This window comes from Natator depressus, chromosome 6, assembly GCF_965152275.1.
Source record: "Natator depressus isolate rNatDep1 chromosome 6, rNatDep2.hap1, whole genome shotgun sequence".
Taxonomy (NCBI): Eukaryota; Metazoa; Chordata; order Testudines; family Cheloniidae; genus Natator; species Natator depressus.
In genome coordinates, this window is record NC_134239.1 from 68,681,692 (window position 1) to 68,701,474 (window position 19,783).

At 40.9% G+C, this 19,783-nt stretch overlaps 1 protein-coding gene across 2 annotated transcripts in view; it reads left to right on the plus strand.

The window, feature by feature from the left end:
- ZNF106 (zinc finger protein 106) overlaps positions 1-17,332 on the plus strand; it is a 72,316-nt gene extending 54,984 nt beyond the window's left edge. For both annotated transcript variants that reach the window (XM_074955644.1, XM_074955645.1), the window contains exons 17-22: positions 5,085-5,147; positions 7,731-7,850; positions 8,641-8,712; positions 10,364-10,435; positions 11,393-11,539; positions 15,857-17,332. In XM_074955644.1, the coding sequence (XP_074811745.1) occupies positions 5,085-5,147; positions 7,731-7,850; positions 8,641-8,712; positions 10,364-10,435; positions 11,393-11,539; positions 15,857-15,913 (531 nt within the window). In that variant the 3' untranslated portion in view covers positions 15,914-17,332. The remainder of the gene's footprint in view (positions 1-5,084; positions 5,148-7,730; positions 7,851-8,640; positions 8,713-10,363; positions 10,436-11,392; positions 11,540-15,856) is intronic.
- Positions 17,333-19,783: the final 2,451 nt, after the last annotated feature.

The following is a 19,783-nucleotide window of genomic DNA, read 5'->3' on the forward strand; positions in this document are numbered from 1 at the left end:
ATATCCGGTATATTAAAACCAGGGCCTGCGTTAGGGGGCAGCAAGCAGAGCTATTGTCTGAGGCGCCATGCAACAGGGGGCCCCGCAAAGCTAAGTTTCTCGGGCTTCAGCCTCAGGTGGTGGAGTTTGGGCTTGGGCTTCAGCCCCGGGCAGCAGGGCTCAGGCTTTCTGCCTTGGACCCCAGCAAGTCTAATGGCGGCTCTGCTCTCTGATTTATTTTGGCAGACCCCCTGAAACCTGCTTGCGGCCCCAGACCCCTGGTTGAGAACTGGTGCCATAGGAAATTTTATCTGTATTTTGACTAAAAATAAAAATCCATTCATTTGTGAAGTTTCCCCAACTTTGAGCTCCTTCTGCTGGCCTTGCTACCACAATTGGTGCGTTTCCTAGTGCTGCTGTTATTGCGCTTCATAGTACTAGTGTACACAAGAGGGATGTTGATTTCAGAAGCGCAAGGGGGCGGTGGAACAATCATCTTGCCAGAAGGAAGAAAGGAAACTCACCTATTTTGCCTGTAATTCACTCTGGAAATTTTGAAAAAATTAGCTCCATTGAGAAAATACTCACAATGTCCCTTTAGACATGTCCCCGTCTTCTCTCCCCCCACCCCCACCCCCACCCCCCCAAAAAAAGCCTTTTCTATATGTAGAAGTGTGATTTTTATGATGGAAATAGTTGTACTGATTCAATCCCACTCGTAGTGTGGACACTGATATACCAGTGGAAAGCTGCCTTAGACTGGTGTATAGGAATAGCTCTACTGGTATAACTGCATCCACCCTAGGAGGGCTGTATCACTTTAAGTATATAGATAAAGTGGCACAACTTCTTTTGTGTAGACATACCTTTAATGGTCGATAGTAATGTGCCCACTCTAATATAAAGCATGGTACATGTGTGTTCTACATTACTAGCCAGCTCTGTCCTTGACCTGCTCTTTTTTTCACATTAACTTGCTCCTGCCATCTGCACGCGTATTGGAGCACATTTATGTCGTCTTCAAACTTTTTTTGCTTAGTTTTGTGTGCTTAAAAAGCGCCAGATAGGTGACAGCGCAGGGTGTTGATGCCTTATGTCCACAGAGCAGAGTTGCAGATGCAAAGCACAATTTTCCCCACAGAGCCTCACTGTCTTAATCCTGTGATGAGGTGAACCCTTTTTTTTAAATGGGCAAAATCTGGTTCAATCTTTCTGCCCATTCAGTCCTGCGATTCTGAGATTACCGGTCAGCTTGTGTGTGTGATTGTTTTTGTATTGTGAACTCTGAGATCTGTTTGCTAGGAACTGAACTGAGATTACTAACTCGTTTCACGTAAATTGCTAGTCAGCCACTTGCTGCTAGCTGGAGCTGGATTTTAACTAGTTATTGAGGGGTGAAAGCCTGGATGGTTCTGGGATTGGTAGTCTGGTATGAAGGTGTGACATTACCCAGGGTACTGTCTGGACTGTTGAACAGCTGTGTCCCCTCAAATCTCCAACCTGGGGTGCCTGTTACACTGCTTTGCTGTAAGAGCAACCACTCCTGGTCTGCTTACACACAGCCTCCAGCATGTAAACTACTCCCAGTTATATTGTACAAGTGCTATAGCCAGCCACTCCTGAACTGCACTGCAGAGTAACACCAGCAAATTCGCAGTCCCAGAGTTTCCCTCAGAAATGTGCGTCTTATACTGCCCAGCACTCTCTTGGAAAATGCAAGTTATCTCAAATGGTGTTTCCGAAACACTTCAGTCCAAGCACACTGGTTTAGATAAAACAATAAAACAAATTTATTAACTACAGAAAGATGGATTTTAAGTGATTTACAAGTAATGAGGCGTAAAAGTAAGATTTGGTCACAAGAACATAAGTTAGATATTAGTTGCATTTTACTTTTTAACAAGCTAAATGAATTTAAAGCAAAGGTCTCTCTCACCACGTTCTTCAGCAGTCTTTATGGCTGGATTCCTTTTGGCCAGGACCCCTCTCCCAATTCAGTGTTACTTTCCTTGTTGTTCAGGTGGTGGTGATGCCCTGGGCAGGCAGACAGGGAGGAGTCTCTTAGGGTGTGTGTTCCCCTTATAGTTTTCTTTTTCTTTGAAAATCCTCTCCAGCTGAGGTTAAGGAAACAGAAAGTCTATGGAGACTCAGCTGTTTCTTTGCCAAGATGTACATTTCTTGCTCTCACCCGTTTTCCTGCCAAAGAATGGCCTTGACCAGATGATAGTCCATTTGATGTTGCTGACGCTTGGCTGAGGCATGGGTTTCCTTTTTCTTTCTGAGGAACTGTTTGTGGCGTTGTTGTTGTTGTTGTTGTTGTTGCAGGCTTGGATTGTCTGAATAATATCACACAGTAGACGTATAACATTACACACAGTATACCCATTTTACCAGGACAGTAAGGATCAGCACATTGAGTTTTCAAATGATACACCTCACAAGGCATATTTTGCACAAAACTTACAAGTATTGTAAGGGATGAACGTAAGGGATGAACATAAGGGTACAGATTGTCGTAGAAGCCTATCTACTACTTAAACAATCTGATGCTTTAAAGTAATTGTACTGGGTGAGTTTCATTGTCCTGTTCAGAACAGATTTTGCTAGTCCCCTAGCTTTTAAAGAAAACAATGGATTTTACAATAAAGCTGATAAATAAGCAGTTTGTTTGACCCAAACACACATAATTATATCTTTGCCCGGGATGTGGGATGAATCTTTTAAAATAAAAATCGCAATTGTTGGATATATGTATATATATGTATATATTAGGGCTGTCAAGCGATTAAAAAAATTAATTGTTTAACAACAATAGAATACCATTTATTTTACATGTTTTTGGATGTTTACTACATTTTCAAATTAATTTCAGTTACAATACAGAATACAAAGTGTACAGGGCACACTTTATATTTTTGATTACAAATATTTGCACTGTAAAAAACAAAAAAAATTGTGTTTTTCAATTCACCTCATACAAGTACTGTAGTGCAGTCTCTTTATCATGAAAGTTGAACTTACAAATATAGAATGATGTACAAAAAAACCTACGTTCAAAAATAAAACAATGTAAAATTTTAGAGCCTACAAGTCCGTTCAGTCCTACTTCTTGGTCAGCCAATCATTCAGACAAACAAGGTTGGTTACAATTTACAGGAGATAATACTGCCTGCTTCTTGTTAACAATGTCACCGGAAAGTGAGAACAGGCATTCGCATGGCACTGTTGTAGCTGGTGTTGCCAGATGCCCTAAAGTTTCATATGTCCCTTCGTGCTTCAACCACCATTCCAGAGAACGTGCTTCCATGCTGATGATGGATTCTGCTTGATAACGATCCAAAGCAGTGCGGAGTGATGCATATTCATTTTCATCATCCGAGTCAGATGCCACCAGCAGAAGGTGGTGGTGGGGTTTTTTTGTGGCTTGGGTTCTGTAGTTTCTGCATCAGAATGTTGCTCTTTTAAGACTTCTAAAAGCATTCTCTACACTTCAGTCCCTTTCAGATTTTGGACAGCACTTCAGATTCTTAAACGTTGGGTCAAGTGCTGTAGCTATTTTTAGAAATCTCACATCAGTACCTTCTTTGCGTTTTGTCAAATCTGCTCTGAAAGTGTTCTTAAAACTAACATGTGCTGGGTCATCATCCGAGACTGCTATAATAATGAAATATATGCAGAATGCAGGTAAAACAGAGCAGGAGACATACAATTCTCCCCCCAAGGAGTACAGTCAGAAATTTAATTAACACTTTATTTTTTTTAACAAGCATCATCAGCATGGAAGCATGTCCTCTGGAATGATGGCCGAAGCATGGAATGGGGCATATGTTTAGCATATCTGGTATGTAAATACCTTGCAACGCCAGCTACAAAAGTGCCATGCAAACGCCTGTTCTCACTTTCAGGAGACATTGTAAATAAGAAGCAGGCAGCAGTGTCTCCGGTCAATGTAAACAAACTTGTTTGTCTTAGTGATTGGCAGACTAAGATGTAGGACTGAGTGGGCTTGTAGACGCTAAAGTTTTACACTGTTTTGTTTTTGAGTGCAATTATGTAACCAAAAAAAAATCTGCATTTGTAAGTTACACTTTCACGATAAAGAGATTGCACTACAGTACTTGTATGAGGTGAATTGAAAAAATACTATTTATTTTGTTTATCATTCTTACAGTGCATATATTTGTAATAAAAAAAATATAAAGTGAGCACTGTGCACTTGGTATTCTGTGTTGGAATTGAAATCAATATTGAAAATGTACAAAAACATCCAAAAATATTTAATGAATTTCAATTGGTATTCTATTGTTATAAGTGCGATTAATTGCGATTAATTTTTTTGAGTTAATCGCGTGAGTTAACTATGATTGATTGGCTGTGTGTGTGTAATATATAGTGTATAAATGGCTCTGATTACCATTTGGGCAGCTTAATGTGTTTCCTAATGTTGTAGCTATACACTGAATAATTAATTTTTAAGGGGTTCTTCACACTATATTAAAAGATTGGAAGGGGTAGAGGATACAGGAGGAAGTATTTGTGAAGTCAATACGCCTTGGTGAAATATATTGCTACACCTCTACCCTGATATAACGCAAATTCGGATATAACGCGGTAAAGCAGTGCTCCAGGGAGCGGGGCTGCTTAACCTCATTGTATCTGAATTCGTGTTACCGCAAGAGGTTCCTCTGCGCCCCACCACTTACTTGCTGTGGCCCCCCCACCTCACCTCCGCCTCCTCCCACAAGTGCACCGCGCCGCTTTGCTTTTCCCCCCTCCCTCCCAGGCTTCCTGCACCAAACAGCTGATTCGCGGTAAGCCTGAGAGGGAGGGGGGAGAAGCGGAGCGGCAGTGGCACGCTCAGGGGAGGAGGCGGAACGGAGGTGAGCTGGGACGGGGAGCGGTTCCTCTCCCTGCCCCGATATAACGCAGTCTCACCTATAAGATGGTAAGATTTTTTTGGTTCCCGAGGACCGCGTTATATCGGGGTAGAGGTGTACTTTAAAGTAAGCAAATCCTTACTCAAGTAGTGTGTACGAGTTGTTTCACTCATATATTAAAAATGATCCAGCAGTCAAAACTAACTGTTTTGTTGTCCTCTTTAAAAGGTTGTGAACGATCTGGTGTTCAGTGGCTCCAGTGACCAATCTGTCCACGCCCACAATATACATGTAAGTCATTCAGATACTTGAAACCCTAAATAGCTTTTACTGTTGAGGTGATAAAAGCAATGAGAATTTCTTTGGACGCCCATATGCTTAAGAGGATATGGTGACTCTTACACTACTTTGTATAGCACCTTTCTATTTGAGGAACGCAAAGCACTTCGTAAACATTATCCTTCATTCCTAGGATATTGAAAAATTGGGGAGGGTACAGAAAAGAGCAACAAGAATGATCAAAGGATTTGAAAACTTGCCTTTTAATGAGAGATTCAAGGAGTTCAATATATTTAACTTATCAAAGAGAGGGTTAAGGGGTGATTTGCTCACAGCCTATAAGTACCTACATATGGAACAGAAGGCTCTTCAGTTTAGCAAACAACTGTATTACAAGATCCAGTGGCTAAAAGTTGAAGCTAGACTAATTTAATCTTAAAAAATAAGGCATGCATTTTCAGCAATGAGTAATTAACTATTAGAACAACTTACCAAGGGTTATAGTAGGTTTCTATCACTAGAAATTCTTTAATCAAGATAGGATGTTTTTCTAAAAGATATGCTCTAGTTCAAACAGGAACTAATTCAGGAAAGTCTGATGTCCTGTATTATTCAGGAGGTCTGACTAGATGTCGGTGGGTCAACTGCAGAGCTAGAAGTAGAAATCAGAAATCCTGACTTCCAATCCCCAACTCGCACCAATAGGATTACTCCCTTCTCTCTTTTGAAAATGCTGCCTTCGTTTTGAAACGGTATCACAGATTAATTGAAAATGCCAAAAGCCATGATGCAAAGTGGTGGACACAGAATAATTAGTCTAGTGATGTATTTCGTGCAAATGGTAATGTGGTTAATTCTGTTTAGCAACTGCTGATTCTTCTTAAACTTCGGTGGGGGGGGGGGAGCATGTACCAGTTCCTAGTGGCTGTGGTAATATGGTTGCAAGTGTACTTTGTTAGAAATTATGCTTTACCAAATGGGGCAGAAAGTTGGAAATGAGGAAACTAAAGGATGTCTAGGAAACTGCTGCTGCTAACTTCAGGTCACGTTTTGGTTTGACTTTGGGTTTCTATAAGCTAGGTAAAAGGTACTGCAATTACTTTTTAAGTGAGATACATACATGAGAAATATATAATGTTCAGGTTGGCATGAGTAAGCATTTAAAACTTTTGAAAAGGAGTTAGCCCAAGACTAAAGCTAGCAGAGCGGTTGCAAAGGCAGTTTAAATAGGTACTGCTGGGAGGGACAGGAGAAAGATGGAGACTATCCCTTCCTCCAGAATCCCTTGGACCCAGAGCAGTGAAGGGGAGACCCTCATTTGGGGCAGTAGGACCCATATGGCTGCCTACTCGGGGAATTCTGCACCTATAAAATATGCAGAATTTTAAAATATTGTGCGTAGAATTTTTATGTCAAAATAACACAATATAATCACTCCAGTTTCAATTATTTCGGTAATTTATTTCAAAATACCCGTCAACAAGTATGTCAACAATACAGACAACAAAAAAGAAAGTTTTTAAAGAAACCCCTATAACAACCCTGTTGTTGGGGGGCTCTGGAGGGAGCTGGGTGGAGACCCCAGAGCCCAGACACCTGCACTCCCATTCCCCAGAGCTTAGCTGCAGGACACCCCCCGGCCCAGACACCAGCATCCCCCTCAGAATCCAGACACAGGGCATCCCTCAGCCTAAACACACACAGATCCCTCCTGCCAGAGCCCAGCTGCAGGGCAGCCCCCAGACACCAGTCCTTCCCTCCCTCCCCCCCCCGCAACGAACCCCAGCCGTGGGGCAGCTCCCAGCCCAGACACCAGCACCCCCAGAGCCTTTCCTCTCCCCTCCCCCCCCACACTTCTTTACTGTCCTCTCCGGGGACATGGTGTGCGGCTCTGTCCTTCCTGACCTTTTGCCAGAGGTGGTTGGGTCTCCCAGGCCCTCTCCTTTCCCGGAAGAATAAGAATCAAAGAGCGTGCAGCCTCCAGCCCCATCAGGCTGGGTGCGCTGCTTACTGCAAGTTGGGCTCTGCAGAGGCTAGTGGCGGTCTAGTGGCTGTGGGAAAAGAAACCACAGGGAGGAGTTGGTCTGAGACTGAAGCTAGCAGAGCAGTTGTACCAGGGAGTGTCAGATGCTGCTAAGGTCATCACACTGCTTTCTGCAGTTTCCACACTGAACGTTCTTTCTCCTATGGTGAATGGCTGTTCATCATGTCTCCCCTGCCCTTCTTTTGTTTTTCCTTTTGGCAAATTCCCTCCATTGTAAAAAAACAAAAAAACAAAGGATTTAAGTAACAAACGATAAATAAAAATAATCATGGCACTACCATGATGTTGCGCACTGTTACTCTGCTTGTATGTTGTATCCGTTTTTTCCTGCCTTATCTATTTAGATTGTAAGATCTTTGGGATAGGGTATTTGTCTTATGATATGTTTGTATGGTGCTATATACAATGGGCCTTGTTCTTTGTTAGCCCCTAGGCAGTTCTGTAACATAATGAATAATAAAACTATTATTTCAATGAGAAACCTGCAGACTTGCTGTTTGCATCTGTTTTCATGATTTAATGGGTGTTCTTTCTTCCTTGTCTTGACACAGACAGGAGAGCTGGTACGAATCTATAAAGGCCATAATCATGCAGTAACTGTTGTGAACATCCTAGGGAAGGTGATGGTGACTGCTTGCTTGGATAAATTTGTCCGTGTTTATGAGCTACAGGTAAGAAAATAAATGATGTCCAGGAACAGAACTTATCTATTCTATTTTTTTGTACATTTCAGAAGCTCCAGAGCAAAATACCATATTAATTATCTTTACTTCCTAGTTTCCAGCCCCTCCCTCTTCTACCACTTAAAATTCTCAACTTTCTCCTTGACCAATTTGCTGTGGGGTTTTAAAATAATTCAACAGGTAATCACTTGCATGAGCCAGACTGGTTCTCTGGTTGCACTCATTTTAACTGTAGAAGAAACTGAAGTGTGTTTTTTTCAAATGATTCTGGACAATTAGTTTTCTGTTCTTTGAAAGGCTGAGTGGCATGTAGTCTGTCCCTGTAAACTGAATCACCTTAATGGCCACTCCCTAGTAGTCCGTACTCTCATGCAGAAAACAGTGGGTGGATTCTCATAGTTTCTTGCATGTTGACTTGGCAGGAGCTGGGAGGACCAGTGAGGCAATATTCTCAGCCCCTGAAGAACAAATGCTTTTTATTGCTGAACAATCCCTCCAGCTGATTAGTGGTGTTGACAGGCTCTGAAGGGAGTAAAAAAAAAAATAGACCTGAAAGAATAGACTGAGGGGAAAATGGTGGGATCCTTGCCATTAATTAAGAAATTAATAGCACACAGTACAACGTGGCACCCACGAGGACTTTAAAAATGTAGTCTCGTGTAATAGTCAGTGCTCCTAACTCTTAAAAAGTCACTATTGATTATGCGAGCCAATAAAAAATGCCTGCAAAATGTCATACTATTAAATGCCTGATGTTTCATTTTCTTTTCTTCCCAAGTCTCATGACCGTTTGCAAGTCTATGGAGGACACACAGATATGATCATGTGTATGACTATTCATAAGAGCATGGTAACTCTCCTCCTTTCATTGATCTAAAATAGAAAGTCTTGTTTGTTAGCTGATGATAGTGTTGATTTCAGATTTTATTGATATCAGTGGTAGATGATTTAATTATTTTAACTTCCCTTATTCTGCTAGAGAGAGGACCATTTAAAATGGTAGTCAAAAGAATAATAATAATTAATGAATAATAAAAAAAAGCTGTTTATATACCAGCTAAATACAGCAATGTAGCAATTCTGGAAAGTCGTTCATATGCTATATTGTGTTGGCAAAATTGATCTGTTTGATTGCTAATATTGTAACATAATTTCATGACTATAGCTCTCTATCAGCCAGACATAAGGCATTAATTTCATCTTCATAGTGTGCATCGTTACTATAATCAGAACAGTTCAAGAATTACTGAGGGTTTTAATACTTTAAGTGTGTCTGTCCTGTTTCAGACATTTTCTCTAGCAGCTATATGACTAGACTTAGTAGGACTTCACTCAGTCAAACCATTTCCAACTTTCAGGACCATACTTTCAAATTAACACATGTGAAGTGCATGAACATTTTTTAACTGACTTAGGTATACAAATACCATGATGCACATGCAGGTTAGGGTTTATAGTATACCCAAAGATCTGAGTACTTGCCTGCTTAAGCTGGACACCTTTAAAAACTCTTGTGAATGTGCAGTTGAAAACTTGTTCCTGAACTTTGATAAAATGAGAGTTAAAATGGGAAGTGCTTAATATTTCTGATTTTCAAATTTGTAATAACAAAAGAGTGAAGTGTAGGAAAACTGGGAACCAGTGCACTATGGGAAATGCATTTTTTTTTCCGAGCCCCGCTTCTCATGGGGCTGAAGTTGAGATTTAACTGTGCCCAAGCTGTGTGATTGTAGTCCAAGATGTATGCTGTTCCATATTTCTGAGGTGCTTTAGGCATCTAGACACAAATGAAGATTAGCAGTCAGTGAAGTGTACTATACAATGGACATTCTCTCACTCTTCTGTATCTGTTTGAACACTAGGGTATAGTCCCTTCCCTGCAGCAGATAGATAATTGGTATCTTCTGATAGTGGAAATAAGAAATAACCCGTCAGTTTATCAGCTATCTGTTAGCTTTGTATTTCTCCAACACTACAAATTGAACCATTAGCCATCAGTTTACTGCTGTTTGTTAGAGCTCAGGAACCGCATACTTCTAGATGGTCTCTAAACCAGTTAGATACAGACCATTTACAGACCAAGTTCTGGAAATGTCTTTAAGGGACTCTGTCAGGTTGAAGAATAATTTTTTAATTTACCTGTTAATAAGACTACTAAAATTGAAAGAATTTTTACAATCTAATTTACACTACAAACAGCAAAAAAAAAAAAATTGTTTTGCATTTAGTTTGTATATGGAAATAGGCGAGTTAATTTCTCATTCTGGTTCTCTACGTGTTTCAGGGGTGCAGCAGAGTTTCTGAATCAAAACTCTTTCAATGACTGTTCAAATAACTATTTTTAAATCTTAAGTTTTGGATCTAAGAAGTGTTTCAAAATTGGAAGCCTTAAGTGCATAGGCTTTCCACTTCATATGTTTCATACTTGATCTTTTTGCCTGTTACCTCTTTAAAAACACATCTTTATTATTTTTTTCTCTTTCATAATTTTTTCTTCACAGATCTACACTGGCTGCTACGATGGCAGCGTCCAAGCTGTGCGGCTTAATCTGATGCAGAATTACCGTTGCTGGGTAAAGAACAAAGCATTTCTAGTTTTCAGTTCTTTATCCTTCTTTATTATAGTTTCTAGACCAATCTCCTGTGTCTGGACAGAAATCAAGGGATGGAACAGATTCATTTTCATGATTTTTTTAGAGCACTCTTTCCGTTTAGCCAGTCACACATCTTTTAAGCTCCACTGTGAAAATAGTTTAACCTCTGGGAGCAGCTGCCTTGCCAGGAATCCTGTAGTAGATGGCAGGTGCTATGTTTTGAGGTAGATAAGTGATTGTTTTTAAAAATCTTTCTCTTATATTGCCTGTTTCAAGCTGAGTGTGTGGCATGTGCCGACTTCTGAAACAAAAAGCTTTTACTGCACCCACTGTGCACAGAAACAGTTGCACTAATGTTAGTCTTGCATCTAAATCTTTTTTTTTTTTTCTTTAAAAACAAAAACCTCTTACCTCTTGTTTTTCTGGCCCACTAGATATTTCCAGCTGCACAATGACGTTGTTTCCGATGAATTTTCATGCTGGCAAGTTTAATGGCTGTAAAGCTCCATTGAGAGCCCATTTGTTCTAGACTTAGCTTAACTAGAAAAGACAACACAGGGCCTTATACTACTGTTGCACCAAATTTCACTCCTCCCTAAAACTGGTGCTAATGGAATCATAGAATCATAATGTTCGAAGGGACAGCAAGAGTCATCTCATCTAAACCCCTGCCAAGATGTTGTTGCGGCTAAACCATTCACCCTCCTTTTGAAAACCTCCAGTTAAGAAGCTTCCACAACCTCCCGAAGCAGTTTGGAGACATGGGCTCAGTAGTTTGATATGAGGAAGGATGAAGTGTGGAGGCAGTGTGTGAGAGAAACTCTTTTTGGTGGAATATTTTTGGGCAGCAGGGATGAAAGCATTATCTCACTTCTTTCTCTTCCCTTCCTCCCTCACCTCGCCCCCACGGCTTATTACGATACACTCTCCCACTAGTGGCATGGATGTTCACTGATATTTGGAGTTGTGGACCACCTGAAACAACACTTGCTGACAGATCACACCAACCCACATTTTCAGACCCTAAAATGTCGCTGGAAGAACTGCGATGCCTTCTTCACTTCCAGGAAAGGTTCCAAGCAGGTATGTGATGAAGAAATTGGATTTGCATGGTGGTCTGGTGAAAAGCGGAGTAAGAAAGTATACAGGATGATAGAATTTTAAATATAAAGTACAGACTATATTACCATAATTTGGACTTCCTTATTTTCCATGTAGGACCCTACTAACGGTCAAATCCTGCTAGCCTCAGTCATGCACATAGTTTAATTGAATTCAGTAAAAATATTTATATAAGTAAGTTCAGCAGGACTTGACCCTCAGTATACAATTCCCAGTGCAGCCTTAGTCTATTCTGAGGCACCTGGTCATTTTGAAACAGTGTAAAATAAGACACACAGTTTGTCGATAGTGCCTACAATGTGGTTGGCATTTTCCAAACATTAAAGAAGCCACTGTGCTTGTGCTGAGGAATGGAAATTGGCTTTGTAAAGAAAAGCTTAACTGTTGCCTTTTTAACTGAGTTTTTATTCCATGATTTGCATGTCTTTTTTAAGTAGAAAATAATAATTTTTTCCTGGATGTTGTTTTTTCTCAACTTCTGGGAAGCATTCCTTCTTTGAACAGACCTAAAACGAACATGGCTGGTTTTGTTGAACAAATTAAATATAGATGATGCAAAGAGATTTATGAGTTGGTGTTAGCACAGCTGGGAGAACTGTGGTTTTCATTGGGCAGAATGAGGAGAAAAAGGGAGTATGAGAGCCTGATGTTACCTGGATTAAAGTATAAAGGAAGATCTGCCATGCTTAGCAATAAAACCATTCTGATTCTAGGCAGTTTAAGCTGTTAGAGTCTGCTGTCTGTTTGTTGAATGCTATAAAAAGTACACAATGAAGAGAGGTTTGTTTGAGGACTGAACAGCAGAACTGAAGTCTTTCATTGATCTTCTAAAATCTATATACAGTGAAAACAGCCCACCAGGAGCAAATCTCAAAAATTCTAGATTAAACTGTGGTTTGGAGATGAGAAGGAATATATCACCTTCCTCACTTCTTTTTTTTTAGGATGGGATTATTCACTGAACTGCATACCATTCAACATGAGCAGGGGTGGCAGAATGTAACACAAATTAGTTGTATGAAAACTGATAATAGCTGGATGTCCTTTGAGATTACTGATGTACTTTTTATATTTTATACTTCAGAAAAGGGAAGGGAATTGGCCTCTAAAAGTATTCATGGTAAGGCTATGCTTAAGTCATGGGTATTTTTAGTAAAAGTCATGGACAGGTCACAGGCAGTTAACAAAAATTTATGGCCTGTGACCTGTCCATGACTTTTACTATATACCCCTGACTAAAATGGGGGGAGGCAGCGTGCTGCGGGTGCTGGGGAATGGGACAGGGATGCTGGGGGGGGTGACGCGCTGTGCGGGGGGGGAGGGGGCGGGGGTTGGTGGGACTGGGACAGGTTCCCTACCGGGCTCCTGGGAAGCAGCGAGCTCCAGCTCCTAGCTCCACCTGCTGCCTTTGCTCTGCCCCAAACCCTAGTTCTGCATCTTCCATTGGCTGGGAACCGCAGCCAATGGGAGCTGCGGGGGCAGTGCCTGCAGGCGGGGGCAGCACAAAGAGCTAGGAGCTGACGGAGGGGAGCTGAATCCCCCCTTCTTGTCCCCCCTTCCTGAGCCCCCACACACACCTAAACTCCTGCTGCTGGGGGTCGGGGGGCCCAAGACTGCCCCAGCAATGGCCAGTGCAACTGGCAGCTCCTAGGCCAACCGCACAAGCCACTGCAGAAGTCACAGAATCCATGACCTCCATGACAAACACTTAGCCTTATTCATGGCTATCAAGTTGTGCATGTAACTAGTATTTGTAATCATGTGATCTTACCAATTACCCTCATTTTCCCTCCACTGTTCTTCTTCCCCCATTCCCACCAACTGTTAGTTCCCTTGTTTCATCTTTATTTCTACTATAAGCTCTTTGGGGCTGGAATCATGTCTCCTACATATTTTTACTCCTGGGGGGATTCTGTGCCAAAAAATAAAAATTCTGTGAAATTCTGCATACTTTATATGTCAAAATAATGCAATATAATCACACCAGTTTCAATTGTTTTGGTAACTTATTTAAACTACAATACAGAAAAATCACAATAACTATTCAGCATTTCCTAAACACATGAAAGTTAAGTTACAGACACTTGATAACTAATACCCTGCATTCCAGTTATAATCCTGGATTTTCTTTTAAATTACATTACAGAACGCCAAACAGCAACAAAAAAAGTAGAATGTCATTTTAAATTGCTCAGACTTCCACACATGAAAGTCATACAGTTTTTCTAGTCATTGTCCTGGACTTGGCTGGGTACTTTGGGAAGTGCTTCGTTCTGATTGTCCTGACCTTTTATTGACTGTTAGGTAAATGTTTTATTTGCCCTCAGTCCTTTTTTTTTTTTTTTTTAATGGGTAAGTAAAACAAATCCTGAGCTGTAATCTAACCCCATTGTGCCACTTTGGCACAGGAAAAAAGTGAGAAAGCACATAGATCTTCTTAGCTGATTCCCTTTACTGTCATTTATAATAAGGCTCCTGTACATCACTCTGGCTATGTAAAAAGAAAAGGAGGACTTGTGGCACTTTAGAGACTAACAAATTTATCTGAGCATAAGCTTTCGTGAGCTACAGTTTGTGAGCTGTAGCTCACGAAAGCTTATGCTCAGATAAATTTGTTAGTCTCTAAAGTGCCACAAGTCCTCCTTTTCTTTTTTGCGGATACAAACTAACACGGCTGCTACTCTGAAATCTGGCTATGTAGGGAACCTAAAACTTTCACAGGTTTTATGCTCCTAGGGGAAATGACTGAGAATGGGAACAGTTAACTAATAATAGCAACATTAACAACATATAACCTTAACAGTCAGGCTGCTACATTTCTGCCTCAGAGAATGAGATCAATTAACCATCAACAGCAACTTTAACAATGTTACTAAGTACACAGTCAGGCGGCTAGTGCATCAGAGAACGAATCCGTTAACTCAGGCAGGACTGCTACATTTGTGCCTCTAGCCTGCCTCATGCATAATAAAAAGCCTTACCCTTCCACACCAGTGAGCTGCGGTAGCAAGGGAGAGAGACAGTGTCTCTCTCGCTCTCTCTCTCTCTCTCTCGTTGACATGCACGTATGCCCAGCCCCACCTCCGATGCTGATCACGCAGGCATGCACACCCAGTCCCCCGCCCCGGTCTCTGAGGCTGCTCCAGGCACACTGGAACAGACATGCTGTTGGGGAAGAGGCGCGCGTCCCTTGGCAGATTTTTTTTGCATTTTTCTGCACAGGGAGCACAGAAAAATGTGAGCCATATGAATTCTGTATCCCCGCAGGGGTGCAGAATCCCCCCCCCGAGTTATATTTTATACAGTGCCTAGCAAGTGACCTTCTCCCTCAGTATAGAATCCCAGGGAAGGTGATAAATAAGACAAAGCTGATCCCTACAGTATATAACTAGACACTTCCATTCCCGCTGGCGACTGTAGTCAGAATTGTGATAGTTACAATTAAGTTTAAATTAGCAGTTGCTCGCAGCATTCTATTAATTTCCCCCTAAATAGTATGGACAGAGATTATCTGAGAACCTTACTTGTTAAGTTTTCTATAAACACCCCCTGGATTTTATAATGCTGTTCTACCATAGTTCTCTTGATCAGGGTTTTTTGATCCAGTGTGAACAGAGGAAGCGATTGAAGCCAATTAGCAACAACTATGTTTAAAGTGCAGTTGCCTTTCCTTTTTCCCTTGCCCTTTCTTGGTTTATAAAATAAATTATAGCTGCAAATGGTCCTGTTTGGTTTATTGGAAAAAAAAAAAAAAAAAAAAAAAAGAGGGGTGAGGAGGACTTTAGGATCAGTTTCTGAGACCTGCTGTTATCATGAGAGAGCTCTTATGAGCTGCCATTCATAAGCGAGAGACTCCTGAAGATCCAGGGAAACTGGCCTGCAGTGGCAAATTGAATCCCAGCTATAGCATTGGGTGTTGCACGCATTTAAGAAAACTCTGTTCAAACTGAGAAATGAGGCTGTACCTCTTCAATGCTATAAATGGTATCCTAAAGCACTGACTCTGGCGATCTTAGAAGAAATACATCCTTTCTGGGATGGGGGCTTGTGGTTTTTTTTGTTTTTTTTTTTCTTGATTTGAATTGTGTTGGAGATGGGATGCTTTATATTGTACATATTCATGTCTTGCTTGCTAGGCACCTTGATATGGATTGTAGGGTGTTAATGTCTTCTGCAAGCCAGTGATTTCTTAATGTGTTCAGAATGCTGTGCACTGGGGCTTCTAGAACCCTTTGCACTAGTTCTTTAATGACTTGTTCTCTGTTCCTCTCCCTCCAGGATGCTGCAGGACACATTGAAAGACATGCCAAGGATGACAGCAGAATCGACTCATGAAGCTTTTCACCTCCCATATTGGGAAGTAATTTTATACATCAGAACTATTCCATACATCATTCTCCTCTTGCCCTGTCCTCTTTCCTCCTTCTTTTCCTCCTTGCAGTGGAAAAAGGGAGTGGGGCCTAACCCTCTTTTACAGAGACTGCATGTGACATGCAACTCTGTAGAAATGGGAGCGGCCCATTAACACTCAGACCAAACTGTGTCCAGTTTTTTGTCCAGTTTTTATTCATCAGAAGACACTTTGAGCATCCCCTCTTGTCTGCCCATTTGAAGAAGTGCATTCTGTGCATCTAAGATTGGGCATTCAGAGGTATACTCTGAGATAAAACTAGGTGCCAGCATTCACTAACTCACCTTCAAATGTGCAAGGATTTAACCAAGGCGAGTAGTGTTCAACTGTTTCATGTTGTATGCAAATCCCACACATACTTTCATTTTTTAGCCAATTTTAATAAAATATTTCGAACGACAAGGACGCAAGTTCCACAGAGAGTTATCACTGAATTTCCATTGCAAATTTTGGCTGTCCTCAGAAAACTTTATAGTATTTTAATGTGAAACTAGAATGAAGTGGTTCCTTTTTTTAATGTTAACTGCAATTTATGATTTGACGTTTTGAATATCCTTTGTGTAAAGGTTGCTCTGATCGGTAAAATGCACAGTGACTTCACAGGATTTCACTGTCCTGCACACTACAGTCTCGAAGGAGATTTGTGATGAGGGCAGATGCTTTTTTTGAGAGGTGTTCCAGCTGCAAAGCAGCCTGACTTCTTCCTTCATACACCCACTTCGTGATCTCTAACAAATTAAAAGACTAGAGACCTTAGTGCAAGACGGTACAGAGAATAATGCCAGCTTTGTATTTTGCATTTTGACAACCACTACTGTCTTGATACAACACCAGAGCTGGATTCCTGATTTTTGGTAGTTTATTTTGGCAGATTTCATAACTTACTTTAGTTGAGATCTTGCATAGAATTTTGTTGACTGGCACTGCAATCCTGTCTTTTCATGGAAAGTCAGTTTACTGTGCAGACACACAGGCGCCACACGTCTGAACGTCGCCATTTTGGTGTTGCTCTGTTTCAAGTGTAAACTGACTTTATTTGCATCAGCTTTGCAATCACTGGAGTTTATCATGGAAGCGTGCAACAAAGAGAGCTGCTGGGTGTGGAGCAGGATTTTAGAGTCCAAGGATCTCAAGCAGAAGCTGAGGGTACCAAGTGCGTATCATCTGTAGAAGACTTCATTCTACGAATGCTTTTAAGATACCATGAACTGCCATAGAGGGAAGGCCATGCTTATTGTTTCTAGTGGTCTGATTTGCTCCTTACTTATTCCGGAGGAGGACTGAAATCTCATTTGTCCAGCAGGAACTGCAAAAGAGAAAAGGCTGTTTGTGGGATTGGTCTCTCCCTGCCCCCTCTTCCCCCTCCTCCCCCTCCCGCCCCAACACCTTCTAGGTCATGAGACTAAGTGGAAGGTAGCAAAGGGTGATCTTCCCTCCCTTTTAATAATACCAGCTCATTACAGGAAAGTAAGAGTTCTCACTAGATGTGCAAAGAAGGCAAAAAGAAACCTAGTGGCAGAAACTGCTTTTTTCATAGGCAAGTCCAGAACCTGAGCATATTCAAAGAGGTTGAATATGCTCAGAGTTTCATCTGGTGTCTCTTCAGTTACTGAGGTCAAGGCTTAAATATTCCTAATGCAGATTAATGTAATGTTATAGCCTTGCTTTTTGGTGACGGAGAAACCTTTTTTGTCCACCAAAGTGATTGAGGAAAGCCCGCCACATACTCTGTCCTGCTACTAAATCAAAGACTTCACTTTATTGAATCTCTGAAGATCATCCTTTTATGTTGTCTGACAGAGGGGTGAAAAATCTCTGTAGTTACACAAAATCAATATTTTTCTTGTCTCTTTAACTTTAGCAATGGAATAAAGTGCTCACCTTATTTCCTGAGCTGTAGGAGTCCTCATGGTTCAAAGACTTGTAAAGAAATAGGTTCTTAATGTATTGATAAGCTTTTCCTTTGTGAAAAGACTTCTCCAAAGAAAAGCAGAGAATTGCACTGGGGGCCTTGATGTTTTTGCTGTGGCCTATGGATGGAGTACTTTAAGTGCCAGTCTAATTCAAGGAGCTCTCTGAGCAGTGTAATTTTTGTGTGCATGCGGTGGGATTTTTTGGCAACTCCTTTCACAGTGAAAGCAGTTCAGATTGGTGAAAATCTTAAAACACAAGGGTGTGGAAAGCTTACAAAGCACCTCCTAAATCACTGACTTTCACACAATAGGAAGGGGGCATGCAAAGGTGTGGAAGAAACTGAATTTTTTAGGATGTTCGTAGCAGAATGTGATTTGAAGTGAAGGTACAGAGCCATGTGTATTAAGGACAGGCTTGTGGAGTGCAGTGTTTGTACCATTCTGAGGACTGGTGTGCGCATGCATTTTGTTACTTTTCCATGTGGTACTTTGCATTCTTTCCCAATTTCTTTAATATGTTGGGAGACTGTCGATGACTGTTCACAAGAATGTGTGAATGTTCTTTTCACTATATTAAGTGTTGCAAGGCATGCAGTTCTCACACTTTTCCTTTGTGTTCCTGACTACTTATAAGGGTGTGTGCGCGGGGGGGTGGGGGGTTGTTTTTTTTTAATTTTAGTTGGATGAGAGTGAACAAAGCTTTCCAACTTTTTTTTTAGTTCATTTCAAGACATCTTAAATCTTTTCTTTGGTTAACTTTTTTAAACTATCCTCCCAATGTAGTTGGAATTGATGAAATGTAGCCTTCTATTATGCCAGAAAGAGAGAACTAACTGCGGTTCCCATCTGGGTGCCTATGTTTGGTAGCTTACAAAGAAACAGATGTTGATTTAAATATTAGAATTAGTGGTGGTCAGGGGAAATTATATAGGTGGATGAGCTTTAAAAAAGTTTTAGCAGCATATTCATAAATTGTCTGTAGTTACTTTTGGGGTTCAGAGAAAAAGGTTACACCATTTTGCTGCATCACAGCAAATTTCCATGAGAGAGCCCTAAGCCACAAAGCTATCATGAAGATCTGAACTTTCCCAAAGTTGAGGGGTATTTGGATATGGGATTCAGTTTTGGGTCCATCTGTATTATCTACTTTCCTACCTGTTCAACTGGAAATCTGGGCGGATTGAATGTAATGACCACTTCGTTCTTCCAGGCACTAAGAAAATTGCAGGGACAGTAGTTGGTAAATTAATTTTTCATTAGGGCTTTAAATGTAAAATCTGGGTTTATTAGGCAAATTTGGTCCCCCTTCCCCTCCCCCCCAACCCACACAGGAGTCTGACATCTGGCATCCCTCCACTTAAAGGAGGACTAGAAATTGTCTTGGGAAAGGGGAATATTTGTTGAAAGAGTAGATCTCTCTAGGAAAGCAATACTACGCATCTGAAGCAGTGTTCAAGACTGTTTTTATTTGGCTTTTCTTGAAAGGAAAGAGTTAAAAAATAAAGTAACTAGAGGAAAGTGGGGCTTTATTTTTATTTTTTCATATATATTGGCTAAGGACTGTGTATGGTGTATAACTAAAATATGATGGTCTTGCTGGAGTGCATAGCACCATTTCCCTTCTCTCGACACCCCCCCTTCTCTCCGCCCCCCGCCCAACAATACTGATATTTTGCTTATGCCATGACCATGTTTAGTGGGTGTAAGTGCTCAGAACACGATCGTGTTGTGGTAACATCGGAAATATCTTATGTATCACAGAAGATAATCTTTCAGGAAACCTTTCCATTGTATATCTCTTTTTAAAAAAAATAAAATAAAAAAAAGACGAATCTGGGAATTCCACGTTTGCCTATTCCACCTCCAATCACAAGAAGGAGG